Source organism: Sminthopsis crassicaudata, chromosome 3 (assembly GCF_048593235.1).
Source record: "Sminthopsis crassicaudata isolate SCR6 chromosome 3, ASM4859323v1, whole genome shotgun sequence".
Taxonomy (NCBI): Eukaryota; Metazoa; Chordata; class Mammalia; order Dasyuromorphia; family Dasyuridae; genus Sminthopsis; species Sminthopsis crassicaudata.
In genome coordinates, this window is record NC_133619.1 from 297,807,285 (window position 1) to 297,827,930 (window position 20,646).

The window sequence follows — 20,646 nt, forward strand, 5'->3', positions numbered from 1 at the left end:
TCATTTCCCTATGGATGATCTCCAAATCTTTATATATCTAGAACACATATCTTTTCCAAGCTCTGCTCTCACACATCAATTTTCCTGCTGAGAGAACCAGAATAAGTAGATCTGAGTTTAATTCTGGTCTTATCATATTCTATATGACCATGGATAATGTAATCTTTTGAATTTTGTTTCTTCAAGTGTAAAATGAATTAATTTAGCAACCTATTATTTTTCTAAATATAATAAAATGTTAGTATTTATATAGTGCTTTAAGTTTTGCAAAATGTTTTACAACTATTATTTCATTTTATCTACTTAATACTCTGGAAAATAAGTGTTTTTATTATGTTATTGTTTCACATAAGGAAACAGAATCTGTCAAAAGCTAATGGGTTTGCCCAAGGTCATATGATTAGTGAATTTCTGGGGCTGGATTTGAACTGAGATCTTCCTGATGATGGATCCAGAAGTCTATCCACTGTACCATTAATGAAATCCATTCTTCTATCCCAGAGGCATCTCAAACTCATTACAGCTAAAAAAGGACTTTCTATAACACTGCCCCTTTCATTTTCTTACTTTCTTTTGTCAATATTGAGAAATCTGTGTATTCTTTAGCAGTCCTATTTAGAAGATGGCATAAATCTTTAGGTTCTAGTTTATCCACCAAATTGTTCAATTCTACATTTATACTTTAGTTTATCTGTTAGATTTGTCGAAAATTGAGAGAGGAACATTGAAGTCTCCTGATTTTATTGAGTTACTATATATGTATTGCCTAATTTGTTTCATTTTTTTCTTTATTAATTTATGTTAAAGATGTTTGGAGCATCTAAGTTTAATATGGATAGTATCTTGTCATGGCTAAATAGAGCATAATGTAATTTCCTAGTTTGTTTCTATTATATTGTGAAATTTTCTTTTTTTTTTTTATCCTGATCATTACAATTCTTGCTTTGGTTTCACATTACACATAGCAATTTTTCTCTCCAGTTCCCATTTTTACTTTGTGCATGTCTTTGATTTTTAGGTGTGTTTCTTGCAGGCAGCAGATTAAGGAGTTTTGCTTCCTTATCCAATCCATCCTCTTTTGTTTTATTGAATTATTTAACCCACACTATATAAAGCTAGACAAGTTGGGTTTACATTGTATTTATTGTATTATAATTGTCTATATTTTATATATTCATATAAACAAATATATATATATAGTCATAAACATGTATGTGTAGATATATTTCCTGAATTGGCATATACCTATATATTCATATCTCTCTATATATTTGGTTCCTTTACTGGATAGTTATTTGTTTATTTCATTTGGTTAATTTACTTTAAGGAAACTCTACTTGTCTGTCATTATCTAGCACTTCCTTCCATTTGTCATCTTTCCCCCTGGTTTTGGAGTTTTACATAATTTAGTAATTTTTCCTTCTTTTTATCTGGTAATTTGACACCTCTTTTTTCTCTCTGTTAAGCAGCTAATTTAAATTCTTCTCTCAGTTTTTTGTTAGTTTTTTCATATTATTCACTTTTTTTCTATAAAATATTACTTCATCTGCATTAATTCTCTTCCATTTCTTTTACTTCTAAACTTCTAGTCTTTGATTCATGTTCCCTATATTTATTTATTCTTTCTTTTAATCTTTGTGATCCTCATAGAATTAAAGCTTCTAAATTACCTATTTTGAGTTTCTTTCTAAATAATTTCTTTGTTATTGTCTTGTATATGTTTTCCCACATTTTTTCCTGATTTATATCACTCCTAGAAGTATCAATTCCATTAGGAGATAGAGAGGAAAGTAATACTGCCACAGAGTACAACTTCACTGTATCCTTGGTTGCATAGCTCATTTACAATGCTCTTTCCATGATCATTTTCTAGCCCATTTTCCATGAAATTTCCTTTATAAGTCCATATCTTTCCACCATTCTGGATGATGGGTATCTCCAGGAGAACTGTCCTCTTCCCTTGGGACAGAGTCCTGTTCAAGGAAGCATAATACTCTTTCAGAAGTAATGTTCTCTCTGAACAACTAATTCTAACAAATTATTCCTATTACAAGTTTTTTTTTTTTCTTGTTATATAGTATATCTTTGCTCTAGATAGTATCCATCAATAAGGCTGAATCATTCTCTTCCCATTTCAAACATTTTTTTGATCACTTCTCTCACCATTCCCCTATATCTCCTCTTCTTTTTTAGAAATGTCAGAAATTATTTTCACTTCACTATTTTATTTTAATTTATTTTGGATTTATTCTATTCATGCATATACATGTATCCAAACACACATACATATATATTTATGTAAATATATATATATATATACATATATATGCATATGTTTATGTGTACATGCATGTATATGTGAATATAGATATATTTATATTATTTTCCACTTGAATTTAAGATCCTTGTGGACAGGAATTATTTCATTTTGTCTTTTTATCCCTTGTGCCTGATATGTAGTAAGCACTTAATAAATGCTTATCACTTGATTTAATCTATTTTGTTTTTCCAGTCTCCTCTCTCTCCAATCTATCCTCCATAAAACTGCCAAATTACTATTCTTAAAGAGTGAATGCATTCCTATCTGGAGAAACCTTATCAATTTTCCATTGCTAGTTGTCTAATCTATAAACTTTTCTATTTGGTATTTATCTACAATCTAGCTCTATCCAATATTTCCAAGCTGCTTTTTTCACCTTTCTTTACATTCACAGCACTTAGCCCAATGGCTGTCACATAATAAATATTTAATAAATGCTTGATGATTTTGATTTGATGATTATACATTTTTCCCACTGTCACTTTGCTAAAACTATTCTGATCTACTTGCTGTTCCCTATACATGGTACTCCATTTTCCATCTCCACATCTTTAATTAAGTTGCTCCTAAATCTTAAATTGTTCTCTTATGCTACATCCACTCTCTTGAACTCTTATCTTTCCTCATGATCTGCTCCAGCCTCAAGAGTCCTTTATAGATTTTTCTGAATCGCAAGTATTCCTCCCTAAATCACTGTATTTATTTTATATGTCTTATATTTACTTATCTTTAAAAATGTGATATCCTTACAGCAGTAAGTTTTTTGAGAGAAAGGATTCTCTCTCTCTCTCTCTTTTTTTTTTTTTATTTGGTTCACTAGCACTTAGCACAATACCTGGAACATCACAGTAAATTAATACATATGTTTAATCAAATGATTGACAGACATACGTATTTCATGACAACTTGTATTTGTAGTAGTTATATGTCTAGGATTTTCTAGATCAATTTCAAGGAAAAGATATGTACTTGTAAAGAGAAATCGCAAAAAAGGCATACTTTTGCATACCTTGAATCCTGATTTCAGAAAATGGCAATTACATTAAAATGAAAGTGAATTAGACATTCATTATCCTATTGCATAATCATTTATGCTAATGAGACTATTTTAGCAATACTTTCTTTTTGCTGAAATATTACATTTCAACTAAAATCATTTAAGGGCAAATATGTTAACACAATAAAATTAAGTATATGTTGCTTAGCTTCAATTATATTTCTCCCTCAAATTAAAATAAGTTATCTTACAAATGTAAAAAAGTTGTCATATATCTGCATATGTTTTTGTACTATACAATACATGATAAATGTTACCTGTCCAACCATGCCAGCAGACTTTTAGCTGCTCCAATCAGATCCACAACTGAGGTCAGGAAGTCATTGGGCAATTTCCGGCTAGTCCTCCCATCATAGTGGCCACTCCTCCTCCGTCCAATTATAAAATTCTGCAGATTTTTGGCAGATGCATTTAACTTGTGAGAAAGGGTTTTGAGGTTTTCTGTTTCCAGGCCATAGTTCTGAATTAAAAAAAAAAAAAGGAAATGAAAGATCATCATCTGAGCTTATCCAACACAAATATTTCCATAACGTAACACTGGTTTTCTTAGCAAAAGTTTATATCTATATCTAATCTCTGTAATATCTATTTTATATGCCTATCAAAAGGACTGAACAGGCCTTTCCAAACAGATGTCATTTAAATGACTTCAGACATTTAATATAGATATACTTTCAGCTTTGAGATAGCAAAGGAAAACATTTGGATAACTTTTCATCACAATTTTACTGTTTAAAAGTCCAGTAACCCTCTAGAGTTACTAGAGGGCAGAGTCATGGTAGTAGGAACCCAGTGCAGTGGAAAGAGTAACAGAATAAGAGGTTTAGAAGATGATTAATGTTACAGTAGGCTTATATTACAGTGGTTGTGGGGAGAAATGAGGTTTGAAGAATACTTTGAATGTAGATGTTTGATTGTGGCTATCCACTTAGGTCAAATATATTTGGGATTGAAGCCAGACCACTTTATAGGGATTGCCAAGATTGACCTTACAAGGCTTGAGTCTGTTATGTTTGCTCACACCAATTCATCTTCCATAACAAATAGTCCATTTTATCAACAGTGGACAATTATGGAACAGTACACAAGGGTATGGTAGAAAAAATGAAACTATTACTAATTTATTATGTGTTACAATTGCCTTGGAATTCAGGAATGAGTAGCATGGAAGAATTAACTGATGTAAGATAGTTATAAGCACATCTTAAGAAAGGAGATACTATGGAGAGTAGAAGGTACTACATGGTTACAGTTTATGTGGGAAGGGTGAGGTCAGATTGTATTAGCATAAAGTACCTCTGTTCATGACTATGCTAAGCCAAATGAGCAATACAACTTGCTTACAAAAGCAGCTTTACTCTTGATCCATATGACTCTATGACTCTTTTTACCAGTAGTTTCAAAAGAGTGATATGTGGCCAGCCTCCAAGGAATGTGTAATTAACCAATGAAGGGATAGAAAATGAGTCACAATTTCTTACTCTTGTTCATAGCTATTCATGTCTTTAGGAACTATAACATCTTTTCAAATACACCCTCATTCTAGCCACTACAACCTCTTTTCCCTTCTGGCTGCTCCAGGTATGGGTCACATATAACTATAACCTAAAGTGAGCCAAACATCCAGGAAAAACTGATTTCTTCCCTCACTAATAGTATTCCTTCTCTGGATTCATAAATTCCTGGTTGTAGCTGACAGCCTTTCACAGGAAGGATCTGTGCTCAGGTACTGTGATAGTTATATAAAGCTATCTCCAAACACACACACACACACACACACACACACACACACACACACACACACACACACTCTTAGTTTTTCAGTAGAAAAGAGTGAAAAGCATAGGATGATCAAACATAGATGAGTTATGATTACATTATCTTTCTCTCAAAATCCAAAATTCCCTACTTTCCTCAAGGATATGATCATTCCATTTTCCCAAGTTCTAAAGTTCTTTTCCATCTTTCACTATTTGCTCAACCAATAACTGTTCTTTGTAAAGTTACCAATGATATTTTAATTAACAAATAATCAATGTTCATCTTTCTTAACCTTCCTACAGCATTTAACATTGTTAACTACCCTTTCGTCCTGGAAATGTCTCCCCATTTTTCATGTCTTACAAGTTTTTGTGTCATTACCTGTTAATTCTCACATCATCTTGTTGACTGCTCTTTTCTCAATCTTTTTGTTGGATTATCAATCATACTCCTCTTAATTGTGTGAATTACCCAAGGATCTGTTCCAGGCTGTCTTCTCTTCTCTATACCCTTTATCTGATGATTTTATCAATCATCTGGATTCAATTATCTGGCAAGGTAACCAAATGGAGTAGGGTGTAGTGAAGTAGACCTGAGTCCAAGACCTGTAGTTCAAGAACACCTCTTTCCTTAGATACATATTACTTATGCAACCCTGGGCAAATCATTTAGCTTTTATTTGCCTCAGTTTCCACATCTGTAAAACAGATAATAATAGTACTTGTCTTTCAGGGTTGCAAGAATAAAATAAAAAATATTTGCAATTTTTTTTTTGCAAAAAGACTTTGAAAATCTTAAAGAACTATAAAAATGCTAATTATAATTCTCAATTCTCTATGTCCTTCTCCCATCTCTCTCCTAAACTACAATGCCTCATTACCAAATACCTATTAAACATAAAACATAAAAACATTAAAGAAATGTCTCATAGGCATTGCAGTCAACATGTTAAGAAGATAATTCATTATCTTTCTTCTAAACTTCTAAATTTCCCAAATTCTGTTGGGCATTCTAACATCCTTCCATCTATCTATCTCCTTCTTCAACCTTGATTTCTTCTATAACATTTCACTTTACCTCATCACATAGGCAATTAATGACAAAATCTTATCTTTTTTTTAACCTCCACATTCCCTTTTCTTTACTCAAACAGTTACTATCACAGTTCAGGATTTTATTAACTCTATTACAATAATCTTCTAATCAGTTTCTCTGAATCAAGTCTCACTCCTTTCCCATCTTTCTTCCAAACAGTGATCAAAATGAATTTGGTAAAGCACAATTTAGTTAACTCTAAAGCTCCACTAACTTTAGGATTAAATATTTTGTCACCTTCCAAACAACCTTTTTAAAATTGTATCTTTTTGTATATGTTTTATGACATGCATAATTATTAGTATTGTAACACATAATAAATTAGTAATAGTTTCATTTTTTCTACCATACCCTTGTGTACTGTTCCATAATTGTCCACTGTTGATAAAATGGATTATTTGTTATGGAAGATGAATTGGTGTGAGCAAACATAACAGACATAATAAATGATAAAACCCACATATGTTAGAGACCTATATTTAAAATTTTGCTGATAAGAATACATAATCTAAAAATATTTAAAATAAATGAACTATGGGATATGTTAGAGGGAAGCTCTAGGATTTCTAGAAACATGAGTGCTAGGGTTAATAGAGAAAAGACAAGTTTCTCTTCCTGAGGATTTTAAATCTTCAGTTGTTTATACCATTATAACTCATACATTAACTTAAGTATTAAAATGCTCTGAAGATGTTCTTTACAAACAAAAAAAAGTATTTCCAAATAATGGCAAATGACTCTAAATGCTCATATTTTTTATAGATGCCAACTTTATTAAATCTTAGAACACTCTAAAAATCTTCTCAGTGAAATCCATAGCAAAGTGAAACTGATTTCAATACCCCAACTAGAAAAATCAAAATAAATTTAAACATATCCCAAATATAAGTTGTTTATATAAAGTTGTTTGAATGTTGTCTCTCTCATTAGACTGTGAGCTCCTCAGGGGCAGGAATTCTCTTTTGCCTGTCTTTTATCTCCAGTGCTTAGTACAGTGCCTGGCACATAGCAAGCCTCAATAGATGCTTACTAATTATTGCCCGAAAACCCTATGTTGCCCAGACAGTTGTGGATAATTGGATAGGCACACTGCCAAATTGATCTATTAATACATATTTCTTGAAAAGAAAAACTAGAATAGAAATTGAGGAAAGATTGTCTAACTTGATAAAATCAACAATTCGCTGGCCTTTACATTTTTCCAAATAGATCATTGCCACAAAATCCCTGCTCTCTCATTTCTGTATTCTTTCTGATGTTGGATGACTCCAGCCACAAAACATCATGACGCCCCCAAAAATAAACAAAAACTACCTAGGATTACCAATAAGTTAAAGCACAATGAATCAATCACTATTGCTAAGCAGTAAACATATAAAGAAAATGCAATATATACAATATATATATATATATACTTGTTTTCAAGCAACTTAAATTTTTAATTGGGATGGTGGTAGAGTAAATATGTAAATAACTAGATAGAAAGAATATATATCATATAGATATAGATATAGATATAAAGTAGATGGGAGAGAATCTCAAAGGAGAAGGCAACAACAGCTGGGATAATCTGGAAAGGTATTTTATGGATGGTGGCATTTACTTGGAGGAGCCTGGGATTCTAATGAGGAGGTAAGGAAGGAGGACAGTTCAGACTCCGGATACAGCCAAGATAAACAAGATGGAAGAAGGGATATTTCATATGAAGGACAATTAGAGGCCTGTGTATCACAGCATGCATGAAGAGATGAACAGGTATAATGATTAAAAAGGTTGGAAGAGACCACATTGTGAAATGTCAACAAAAATTTTTATATTTATCTTAGAAGTATCCAGATGGAACTATAGTTTACTAAGTATGTTAGACCTATCCCATGGGTAGGCCTGTGCCTTGGGAAAATTTCCTTTGTCATCTCCATGATTTATTGGACTGGGAAGAGATATGAGATAGTGAAATCAGTTAGAAAAATATTGAGAGATACATTCTGAGAACTTTAAGAAAATGGCCATATAAGTGGAGAAAAAGAAAAATTAAATGATAGATGTTTTGCAATTGATTAGATATACGAAATAAATGAGAATGAAGAGTTGAACATGATACTGAGGATGGAAAGCTAAGTAAATGGAAGCATGATGGTGACTTTAATACAAAAAAAGGAGATTTGGAAATTGAGAGTAGTTGAAGAGAGATGAAAATTATTTTTGATTTGTATATCCTTTATTTGAGAACATCTAGTTTATAGTATTCAATAGGCAGTTGATGATGTTGGACCAGAGCTTATGGGAGACATTATGGTTGAATATGCATAATATCAATGTAGAGATAATAACTGACCCTATGCGGGTAGAGGAGATCATTAATTTAAATAGCACACAGAGAAAAGAAAAAGGGACAAGACAAATCATTAGGGAGCACCCATATTTAGTGAGCATGGCATGAATGAAGATAGAGAAAAAGACACTGAGAATCAGTAGTCATATGGGTAAGAGGAGAAAAAATGAAACTAGTATTACAGAACTTCATGAGAGAATATCCAGGAAGAGATGACCAAAAAGAGAAAAATATTTCAGAGAGGTTAAAAAGAATGAAAATTAAGAAAGTCATTACATTTGGCAATTAAGAGACCATTGGTAACTTTGATGAAAATAGTTTCACTTGAGTAATGAGGTTGGAAGATACTGTGGTAGGTTTAGATGAGAGTGACCAGTGAAAGCAAACACCTAGTCTCAATATCTTTTGAAAAAGAATAGCTAAAAAGGGTTGATAATTAGCAAGATAATAGGATCTAATTAGTGTTTTTTTAATGAATGGGAAACATGGACATGTTTATAGGCTAGAGGGAAGAATGCAAGTAGGAAGAGACTGAAGAGCAATAGAAGTAAGAACAATGGATATCATAGGAAGCAATCTCACCAATCATCAATGATCATTTTTTCTGAAGATTGGCCATAAAACATATTCTTGAGAATATGCATAAATAGAAAAGGAGGTGAAGTAGTTTTGTCACAAGAATGAGAAATAATCAATTAAAATAACAATAAAAGAGCTATATGAAGTTAGAAATGTCTTCATCACGTCTGCTCACTCACAGGCTAAATAATTTGTGTTTCTTGAACCATATTATCTGATATTTAGATTCTTCATTGTCTTGGTTTTCATCTTTTAAATGTGCTGAAAAATGATACTCCAGAGACCATAATTTTATACCAAAGTCTTTTTATTTTAATAAAATATTTGTAATTTTTATTAATATAGTAAAAGGCAAAGTTATATATAGAGTACTTTTTTTAAAAAAACCATTTGGATCATTTAAAAAGTCACTTGTATCATTTTTCACTTAAATTTTAACAATGTTCAATTTATTGGAAACATAAAATAGCAAATGTTTAAGAAAAATGGTTTTAACACAATCTCAAAAGAAAGGAATTCGGTGTGGTGAAAAGAGAAATGAGTACTATGGGATCTTGGGCAAATCCCTTATTCTACAATTCTCTATCACATCTGCAAAATGATGGGTTTAGACTAGATGATCTGAAAAGTCCCTTCTAGCTCCAAAACTCATAATCCTAAATTTCAACTCATATGCCTTTTTCCACCATTGGGTCTCATATTTTCTATGCAAAACATAAAATGGATTCTCTATTTGAATTAGCTTCAGGTCAAAATCAGTAAAAAAAAAAGTAACCATAGAATGAAGCTCCCAGCTGATAAAAAGGCAACAAAATTTGCTTTCTATTCTATGAAAATGCAAAATAACTACCAATATTTCTACTCTCAAATATGATTCAACTTCATTTTACCAACGAAATGTCCTCTTTGGTACTATAGTGATTAGTTTATCATTCACCGCAATGCAAAAAAAAGAAAAATTACATGCATTGTAAAATGGAATGTAAGAAAATTGCTCTGGAAAATGGGAAAGAAGGTTAAAATGAAGCAGTACCAAAATGTCCTATTATAAAGTGTTACATAAGTTTAATTTATGAATACTCAGTACCACTGGTGCCACTAGTACCCTATCCTAGGAATGAGAACCATGATACGATGCTCACTGGTACTAACAATTGATGAACTGATTTCATGGTTTTATTCTATCTCTCGCTTTCCACTGAGTGTTTTGTGCTGTGTGTGGTCTCAGCAGAAACACAAGGCACAGTCAAGATGACACAAAAATCTATGAACAACTTCCCTGTCTTGTGTATACACACACATTCCCTGCACACACATAAAATAGTGATGACACAAGGGGAAGGGACCTAAAACCAAATGCAACCCCAAAAGAATCTCATCCTTCATGGACTATACTAATTTTAAATAATAAATTATATAAAAAATAACAAATATATATTTTGTATTGCAGCTAATATATTTGTATATTTTATATTTATGCTTGCATATTTAGATATTGAAATATAACATAAACAGAAACATAATATAAAATATAACAATACATTTTAATAAAAATTTAAAAATCAATTCATTACTATTCTTTCTCCCAACAAGTAAGGATTCCTCATTACTTATCATTAAACTGTTCAAAGCATAAATTCCTCAAGGTTAGAGGGTATTTCACCTTCGTTTTTATAGTTATATTTATATATTTTTATTTTGTTTTATAGATAATATATTTACTTATATATGCTATTATATATTTATATTTTATATAACTATTTACATTGTGTATATATTTTATTATATATTTATAAACATATATTCTGTATGCTTTTATATTTTAATGCCCAGAACACAGTAGATACTTCACCAATGTTTGTTGACTGATCCTTTCTGATATCTAGCATTCCTAAATATCCTGGTAGAAATGCCAGTATGATCAATTGCTTCTTCTGTCAGCTGGCCCAATCTAGTTCAGAGAGCTGGAATGATAGTTAAAAGATATAGGCTCAAATCCCAATTCTCTGACTTGTTACATAGAAAGCCTTCATCTCTGCTTAACTTCTCTGAGTGGATCTTAATCTGCATAACTTTTCTTGGTCTCACTCTTTCTAGCTCTAAATACATGATCTTATAAACCTATAAAAGTATTATATACAGTGGAAGCTCTACTCACTCTCCATTTCCCAACTTTGCAACACCTTTATGTACCAAAATAAGGGATAATAGCTTTGGAATAGCTTTTGGAACACTCTTTAGGTGCACACTTTTTGGATAATTTGGCATAATTTTTCATAATTGGTGCTTTACACAACAGTTTCTAGACACACTAGCAGAAATGCTCTGAACACTAATTATAGAAATAAGACAACTATAAAGAATCATCTCATACAAGGATGATGTTTTGAGATGTCTGAAAATTAAATATGACTTAAAAGTACAAACTTCCTTCATTTTAATCTTGCCACTTATATGGTATTCATACAAAGGAGACAGTCTATTTAAAAGAAGGAACAAAATGTTCCTTCTTTTTTATTTTCAGATTTCTTTTACATTTCAAGTCTTAATTTCCCCTATATTGTCTATAAAATACTCATCTAAAGTGGTTTAATAATCTTAACCCAGTAACCTTCAATGTTGAATGAAAATAGCATGTGGATTTTGTAAGACTTTTCCAAATCACAGAATCTTTATTTAGTATTTATTAAGTATCTGTCACATTATTAAGTATCAGACACTCTGCTGGGCACTGGAGATATAGTCTAGTGATTCCTCTGTTATGTGAAATAACTCTTGAAGACTTTCAAAAAATTGTAGAGTTCAATTTCTTTAGAAACATATCCAAGTGAGGAACCTCCCTCCAGCCATTCAAGTTAGTACCTTCCCCCAAATTTATAATCTTAGAGAGTTGCTGAAGTCCTGAGAAGATAATGGATTAAATCCTTTAGCAAGTCACTTACATAAATATGTACTTCCTAAACTAAAGGTAGTATATACACTATAGGATGCTGTCTCTCAGCTTTAGTCAAACAAAGACAAAAACAAAACAACTCCTGCCCTCAAGGAGCTTACATTTTCACAGAAGTCATAAACAGCTTTCATCAAAAACCAAGTATCTCACTTTTTTATATATTTAAAAACTATTTCTGCCTCACAAATTCTCATAACTCACTTCCTTTTATGTATATCAATACCAACACTATTCATCCAATAAGTTATTATTTTATCTCTTATTAGTTAACCTCAAAATAACTTTATTTCCTCTGGCAAATCTAACCTGAAATATGTAGCCCTGAAGCCAAATGATAGGTTAGACTATTTTTCTTATATAGGAAAGGATAGAATTTCTTTATCCTTTACCTTCTCCTGCCCCAGTTTTATCTTCTTGAATAATCTAATATGTAAAATCTGTCTGATGGAAGTCAGTTATATTCTGGGACCTGAAGCAATAAGAATAAACTCCTTTATTCATGGATAATTGAGTGGACTTGTGACAAAAAAGGACCCTCTTGAATTAGGTAGTCTTGCAAGACATAGAATTTTTACCTACACCCAAATCCATATGGTTTTCATATTATCTGGCATACTCATCTTCCTCTATAATTAATAAGTACTAAGTTTTCTTCTTGAGTACTTTCTTTTTTTTCTTTTTCCTTTTATTTTTTCTAGTAAGTTTATTATTAATATAATTATATATTTTTTATTTACAAGATATATGCATGGGTAATTTTTCAGCATTAATCACTGCAAAACCTTCTGTTCCAACTTTTCCCCTCCTTTACCCCTTTCCCTCCCCTAGATGTCAAGTAGACTAATACATGTTAAATATGTTAAAGTATAAATTAAATACAATATATGTATACATATCCATATAGTTATTTTGCTGCACAATAAAAATCGGACTTAGAAACAAGGTAAAATTAACCTGAGAAGGAAATAAAAAAATGCAAGCAGACAAAAACAGGGAATGGAAATGTTATGTTGTGATACACATTCATTTCCCAGAGTTCTTTCGCTGGGTATAGCTGGTTCTCTTCATTATTGAACAAATGGAACTGATTTGGTTCACCTCATTGTTGAAGAGAGAGAGCCACATCCATCAGAAATGATCATGATAGAGTATGGTTGTTGAAGTATATAATGATCTCCTGGTCCTACTCATTTTACTAGGCATCAGTTCATGTAACTCTCTCTAGGCCTTTCTGAAATCATCTTGCTGGTTGGTCATTTCTTACAAAACAATAATATTTCATAACATTCATATACCACAATTTATTCAGCCATTTTCCAATTGATGGACACCTTTTCAATTTCCTGTTTCTAGCCACTTCAAAAAGGACCGCCACAAACATTTTTGCACATGCAGGTCCCTTTCCCTTCTTTACAATCTCTTTGGGATATAAGCCCAGTAGTAACACTGCTGGATCAAAGGGTATGCACAGTTTGATAACTAGCTGGATACGTTCACAATTCCACCAACAATGTATCATTGTCCCAGTTTTCCTACATCCCCTCCAACATTCAGAATTATCTTTTCCTATCATCCTAGTCAATCTGAGAGGTTTGTAGTGGTATCTCAGAGTTGTCTTAATTTGCATTTCTCTGATTAATAATGACTTGGAACATCTTTTCATGTGGCTAGAAATAGTTTCCATTTCTTCATCCAAAAATTGTTTATTCACATCCCTTGACCATTTATCAATTGGAGAATGGCTTAATTTCTTATAAATTAGAGTCAATTCTCTATGTTTTGGAAATGATACCTTTATCAGAACCTTTGACTGTAAAAATGTTTTTCCAGTTTATTACTTCCTTTCTAATCTTGTCTGCATTAGTTTTGTTTGTTTAAAAGCTTTTTAATTTGATATAATCAAAATGTTCTATTTTGTGATCAATAATGATCTCTAGTTTTTCATTGATAACAAATTCCTTCCTCCTCTACAGGTCTGAGAAGTAAACTATCCTATTTTCTTCTAATTTATTTATAATCTCATTCTTTATGCCTAGATCATGAACCTATTTTACCTTATCTTAATGTACAGTCTTAAGTATGGGTCAATGCCTAGTTTCTGCCATCAGTGGAAGTACCACTGCCCCAGAAGAGCCCTGCTGTGCAGAAGTGTGACTGCCCCCAGCAGAGCCCCATTGTGCAGAAGTGTGACTTCCCTGAGCAGAGCCCTAGGCTGGGGAATGCAGCTGAGCATCTGCTGTGGTCCATGCTGAATCACTCCTGTGCTGGTGGCTGTGGACTGCTCCTGTTCACTTCTGGTGTTTTGGAGTACATACCTTTAGTATTTGTGTAACTTCTCTGCTAATCTACTGCTTTGCAACCAAAGTGGAGCAGCCAACCTGTGGTAGAGTCCTCTCTGCAAATTGTCCACCCATGCATCCCAACCTTGTCTGCTCACCTTGCGCTAGTCTCCATGTTCTGCCTCTCTGCCTGCACTGGACTCCTCCCTTGATCAACACAGACCTTTTCTGGTGATCTTCCAGATTATCTTCTGCTGGTAATTTGTTGTACTCCCAATATTTGTGGATTCTACCAGTCAAGCACTATTTCAGAGGCTGAATTTGGTAATTAGTAAGTGAGGGTAGAAGGGAGCTTAGGATGAAGCTTGTGTCCTCTCCACCATCTTGGCTCTGCCCCCTTGAGTATTTTCTTAATTAAGCATTTCAGTTCAAGGCCCTAGCATCATTACATTCTTAAAGCAAAGGAGATAAAAATAGGGAACTAAAGGAATATAACATTTTAAAAAGATTCTTGGAATCCTGAACATAGTATTTTTTAAGATTCTTTTTTCATTTTTTTTAAAGTTAAGCAGGTTGATTCATTAGCTCATTAAAAAAATAATCATGATAATTCTATATCTAGAAAAAATTATGCTGTATTTTTTCTGTCACATGTTCACATAAAATAACTATAAAATAAATGCATGCATAAATGAACCATTATGATGACATTTATTTACCTATGAATATTAATGTGCAGTGATTTCAACAGGGTTTTCAAGCAATTAAATTTTTTCTCACTTTTATTACGTTTGTACTGGGAATGACATACTTTAAATGCCTTAGCAGCAGCATGGTACAGTGGGAAAAGTAAGACCAAAAATCCTGGGTTTGAGTCACTCCATTGGCCCTTCTCATGTGACATATCATATTTAATTTCTATGAGCTGCAGTTTACATAATCCCATAAAATGAGATTACCACAATTTGTACTGGTTCCCTTATAATTATAGTAACCATGAACAAATTTACATGAAAATTCATTGTTAAGTGAACAAGCACTATATAATTGTATTAGACTTGTTGTTATGGTAATGATAATTTGATGAAACTTGTATAATGGTGATTATAATACAGATTATATATATAAATTACCTTACATAATTATGATCTTAAAAATTTATAAAATGGGGGACAGAGAAAATCCAGGAAGATATCTGAGTTTTCCTAATTTTCCCTCAGAAACAATGTTAAATCAAGTCTTAAATGGATTCTGGAGTGACAGAGCTTAGAAAAAGAAGGAATAAACATATTTCCAGCTTAAGATAGATACTTTAGGAGGACTTAAGGAAAGGTCTGTCTCACTTGGAGTAGCACAGTCTAGTGTACATTGTTCAAGTAAGCCTGTGGCAGACTCTTAGTCACAGGATAGATCAGCAATGAGTCCTCTCAATTTGGGGTCAGCAACCTAGGGGCACAGCAGGCAAATTATGAGGCCTCCAGCCAATGCAGAATGCAAACTGCCAGGATGGGAACCCCTATAACAATAGGCATGACAAGACCTGGCCACTTCAGAACAGTGAGCAAACATCCAATACCAGAGGTCCAACTGCATAAAGCTAGTGACCAGGCCCCAGGTCTCCAGCAGAAGAATTTAGGACAGTATCTCCTGGATGCCAGTAGCAGAGTTCAATTTGTATATTTGAGGGTCCAGAATATAGGTTAAAATTAGTAAAGCCAGAAAAGAGTCTTGAACTTAGAAAAACTGCTATAGCAAGACAAAAGTTCACAACACAAACTTAGAAGAGGACAACCATGTCAAAATTATCTCCTTGAGATACCTCAAAAGGGAAAAATGAATTGGTCTAAAGCCCAGAAGCCTTCTTAGAAAAGCTCAAAAGAATTTTTAAAAAATCAAATAAGAGAGGTAAAGAGTTATACAAGAAAGAGCCAACAACATGGAAAAGGAAAGACAAAAATTGTCTGAAGGAAACAATTTCTTTAAAAAATAGAATTGACCAAATGAAAAAAAAAATCCATCAATTCTTTAACAATTTCTTTAAAAAGTGGAATTGGCCAATAGGAAAGGAGAAACAAAAGCTTATTTAAGAAAACAATTCTTTACCAATTTGAATTGGGCAAGAGGAAGTTAATAACCCAATGTGACATTAAGAATCAGTCAAACAAAATCAAAAGAATGAAAAATTAGAAGAAAATGTAAAATACCTCATTGGAAAAAAAATGACTCGGAAAAAAGATCCAAAAGAGATAACTTAAGAATTACTTAACTATCTGAAAGCCACAGCTATGATAAAAAAAACAACAACAACAAACAAAAAACCCACAGATAACCTTTCAAAAAAAATACCCTAGAAAAAAAATAAATCAAAAAACTTTGTCCTCATATCTTAGAACCAGAGGGTTAAATACTAAATGAAAGAATCCACCAATCACCTCCTGAAAGAGATCCCAAAATGAACACTCCAAGGAATATTGTAGACAAATTCCATAATTATCAAGTCAAGAAGAAAATACCCCAAGTAGCCAGAAAGAAATAATTCAAATATTAAGGAGCCACAGTCACTATTACATAGGACTTATCAGTTTCTATACTAAAATATCAGAGGGCTTAAAATATGATATTCCAGAAGGCAAAGGAGCTTAGATTTAAACCAATATCAATAACCAGCAAAATTTAGCCTAATATTTCGGGGCAATGATGAACATTCAATGAAATAGATGACTTTCGATCTTTCCTGAGGAAAAGATATAATGCATATAAAAGCATAAAAGCATATTTCCTGTTCCTTTTTATGCTTTTATATCCATTATATCTTTTCATAATTTATTTCATAAGGTTAAACTGTTTATATCCCTACAAGAGAAAAGAGTACTTCTAATTTTTGAGAATTATATCTCTGTTAGGGTAAGTTAGAAGGAATATACTTAGACAAGGGTATGTGTATAAATTGACTTTGATATGATATAAGAAATTTAAGGGATGAAAAAAAAGATCATACAGGGCCAAGAGGAAAGGGGGAAGCCAAATAAAGTAAATTATATCACATGGAAAGGCACAAAAGACCTATTACAGCAAGGGAAAAGAAAAAAAGGGGCAATTATTGTTTGAATCTTACTCTCATTGACTTTGACTCAGAGGAAATGACACATTCAATAAGGCATATAAATTTATTTTACTCCAATGGAAAGTAGAAGGGAAAATGAAAAAAAAAAAAAGAAAAGGAGGGTTTAATAAAAAGAAGGACAAAAGTAGGAAGGGAAAAGGGAAAGCAAAGAGATTGGGAACTGAGATAAGAGAAGGCATAGTGACACAAGTGATGTCCAGAAGTAAAATACTGATGAAGAGGAGAAGAATAAAAGGAGAGAGTAAAGTATAAACAGAGAGGAAAATAAGATGTAGAGAAATATACAGTTAGTAGTCATAGCTATAAATGTGAATGGTATGAACTCTACCATAAAAAGGAAGCAGATAACAAAGTATATTAAAAATCACAATCCTACAATAAATTGTTTACAAGAAACATATCTGAAGTAGAGAGATACATGCAAACTATAGGTAAAAGGCTAGAGCAGAATGTATTATATTTCATCTGAAATTTAAAAATTGGGGGTAGCAATCCTGATCTCAGACAAAACAAAAACAAAACTAAATCTGTACTGTACAGGCAATGTCTCTGGAGGACCTTGGGATCAGCCAGAGACCTTGATCTTAGTGGAGAAGTGATGAAGGCAGGACAACCACCGCAAGGCTGGTCAAAGATGGAATGTCTCATTTCCAGTCCTTCTCAGCCCTTATATACCTTAGTATAATTACATCATTACAGCACACTATGGATGTGTGAAGTAGAGTACCATTACATCACCATGCTAAGTACTAAATATATGTATATGAACCATCATCTCATCAATTCCACTGAATTAACACCTTGTTTCAAGTATACTTTTCCAGAGTTCCAGCCCTCTACATAAATCAAATTACATAAAATAAGGAAGGAAACTATATCTTGATAAAAAGTAACATAGATAATGAATAGAAATACCAAAATATTCACCAAGTATATAGCTTCCAAATTCTTACAAGAGAAGTTAAGTTAATTACAGGAAAAAATAGCAAAATTATATTATTGGGGCATCAACCTATGACAAAATAAACAAGAGAAAAATAAGGAGGTAAATAGAATTTCAGGAAAAAAAAGAAAAACTATACAAAAGAAAAGAAAGTTTTAGAAAATATGATATATCTCTGGAGAAAACTGAATTGGGATGGAAAGTAATATATCTTTTCTCATTGGTACATTTGCAAAAATTGACCCTTTTTTACAGCATAAAAACCTCACAATCCAAAAGAAAAAGACAGACATATTAAAAGCATCATTTTCAGAACATGATATAATAAAAATTATGTGTAATAAAGGGCCATGGAAAGATACACTAAAGTTAATTGGAAACTAAATAATCTCATTCTAAAGTATGAATGGGTGAAACAACAAATCATGGAAACAAACAATAAATAATTTTATCAAAGACAATGACAATAATCAGACAATATATCAAGATATAGGAGATGCAACAAAGCAATTCTGAGGGGGATTTTTAAACCCCTAAATGCTTACTTGGATAAAATAGAGAAAGAGAAGATCAAGAGTTGGGCATACACCTAAATAGAAAAAGAACAAATTAAAATTTCCCAATTAGATACCAAATTAGAAATTGTGAACATCAATGAAGAGATTAATAAAATTGAAAGTAAGAAAACTATTGAACTAATAAATAAAAACATAGGGCCGAATTTTATGGAAAAAAAAACAATAAAATAGATAAGCCATTGGTAAATTTGATTTTAAAAGAAGAAAAGCAAATAACCAATATTAAAAATGAAAAGAGAAAATTTAGCACCAAATGAAGAGGAAATTAAAACAATAATTAGGAGCTATTTTGCTCTACTCTATGCCAATAAATCTGACAATATAAGTGAAATGCATGAATATTTACAAGAATAAATATTGCCAAGATTAACAAAAGAGGAAATAAAATACTTAAATAACCCCATTTAAATAACTTCCTAAGAAAATATCTCCAGGGCCAGCTGGATTTACAAGTGAATTCTACCAAATATTTAAAGAACATTTAACTTCAGTACTATATAAACCATTTGGAGAAAACAGACAAAGGAATCCTACTAAATTTCTTTTAGGATGCAACTATGGTGCTGATAACTAGACCAGGAAGAGTCAAAACCGAGAAAGAATTATAGACTAATTTTCCTAATGAATATCGATGCAAAAAATTTAAATAAAATATTAACAATGAGACCAAAGTAACTTATCACCAGAACAATACATTATGATTCAGTAGGATTTATGTCAGGGATGTAGCACTGATCAATAATAGGAAAACTATAAGCATAATTGACCATATCAATAACAAAACCAACAAATCATATGATTTGATATCTCAATAGATGCTGAAAAAAGGTTTTAACAAAGTACAGCATCAATTCCAATTAAAAACATCACAGAGCATAAGAATAAATGGAGTTTTTCTTAAAATAACAAGTAGCATCTATACAAAGCATTATAAGTAATGAGGATAAGCTTGAAGTGTTCAGTGATAAAATAAGGACGCCCATTATTACCACTAACTACTCAAAATTGTACTAGAAATGTTAATTTTATCAATAAGACAGGAAAAAGAAATTATTCTTTGCAGATGATATGATGGCATACTTAGGAAATCTTAGAGCCATCATCAAAACTATTTAAAATAATTGAACAACTTTTACAAAGTTGAAGGATATAAAGTAAACCCACATAGATAATCAACATTTCTATGTATTACCAACAAATCTAGCAGTAAGAAAAAGAAAAAAAATAATACATATAGATATTATAAAATATTTGGTAGTCTATCTGGCAAGACAAATTCAGGAACTACACAGACATAAGCATAAAACACATTCCATAGTAATAAAGTCAGCTCTAAATAACTGAAAAATATTAATTGCCCATGAATAGGCTGAGCTAATATAACAAAAATGAAATTCTACCTAAATTAATTTACTTATTCAGTGCCATACTAATCAAAATACCAAAAAATACTTTATGGAGCTAGAAAAACTAATTATACATTCATTTCAAAAAACCAAAAGGTCAATAATTAATGAATAATAATGAAATAAAAGTCAAGTTAATTAATTTTTAAAATGCAGAGGAAGTTAGCATAAACAACTATATTAGAAAGTGGCAGTCATCAAAACTATTTTTTACTCTCT

The 20,646-nt window shown here is 31.9% G+C and overlaps 1 protein-coding gene across 1 annotated transcript in view; it reads right to left on the bottom strand.

Annotated features, from left to right (window-relative positions):
• The window catches only part of CNKSR2 (connector enhancer of kinase suppressor of Ras 2), a 305,237-nt gene that overhangs the window by 215,940 nt on the left and 68,651 nt on the right, over positions 1 to 20,646 (bottom strand). Inside the window, 1 exon segment of the mRNA XM_074300934.1 lies at positions 3,635 to 3,837. Coding sequence (XP_074157035.1) covers positions 3,635 to 3,837 — 203 coding nt within the window.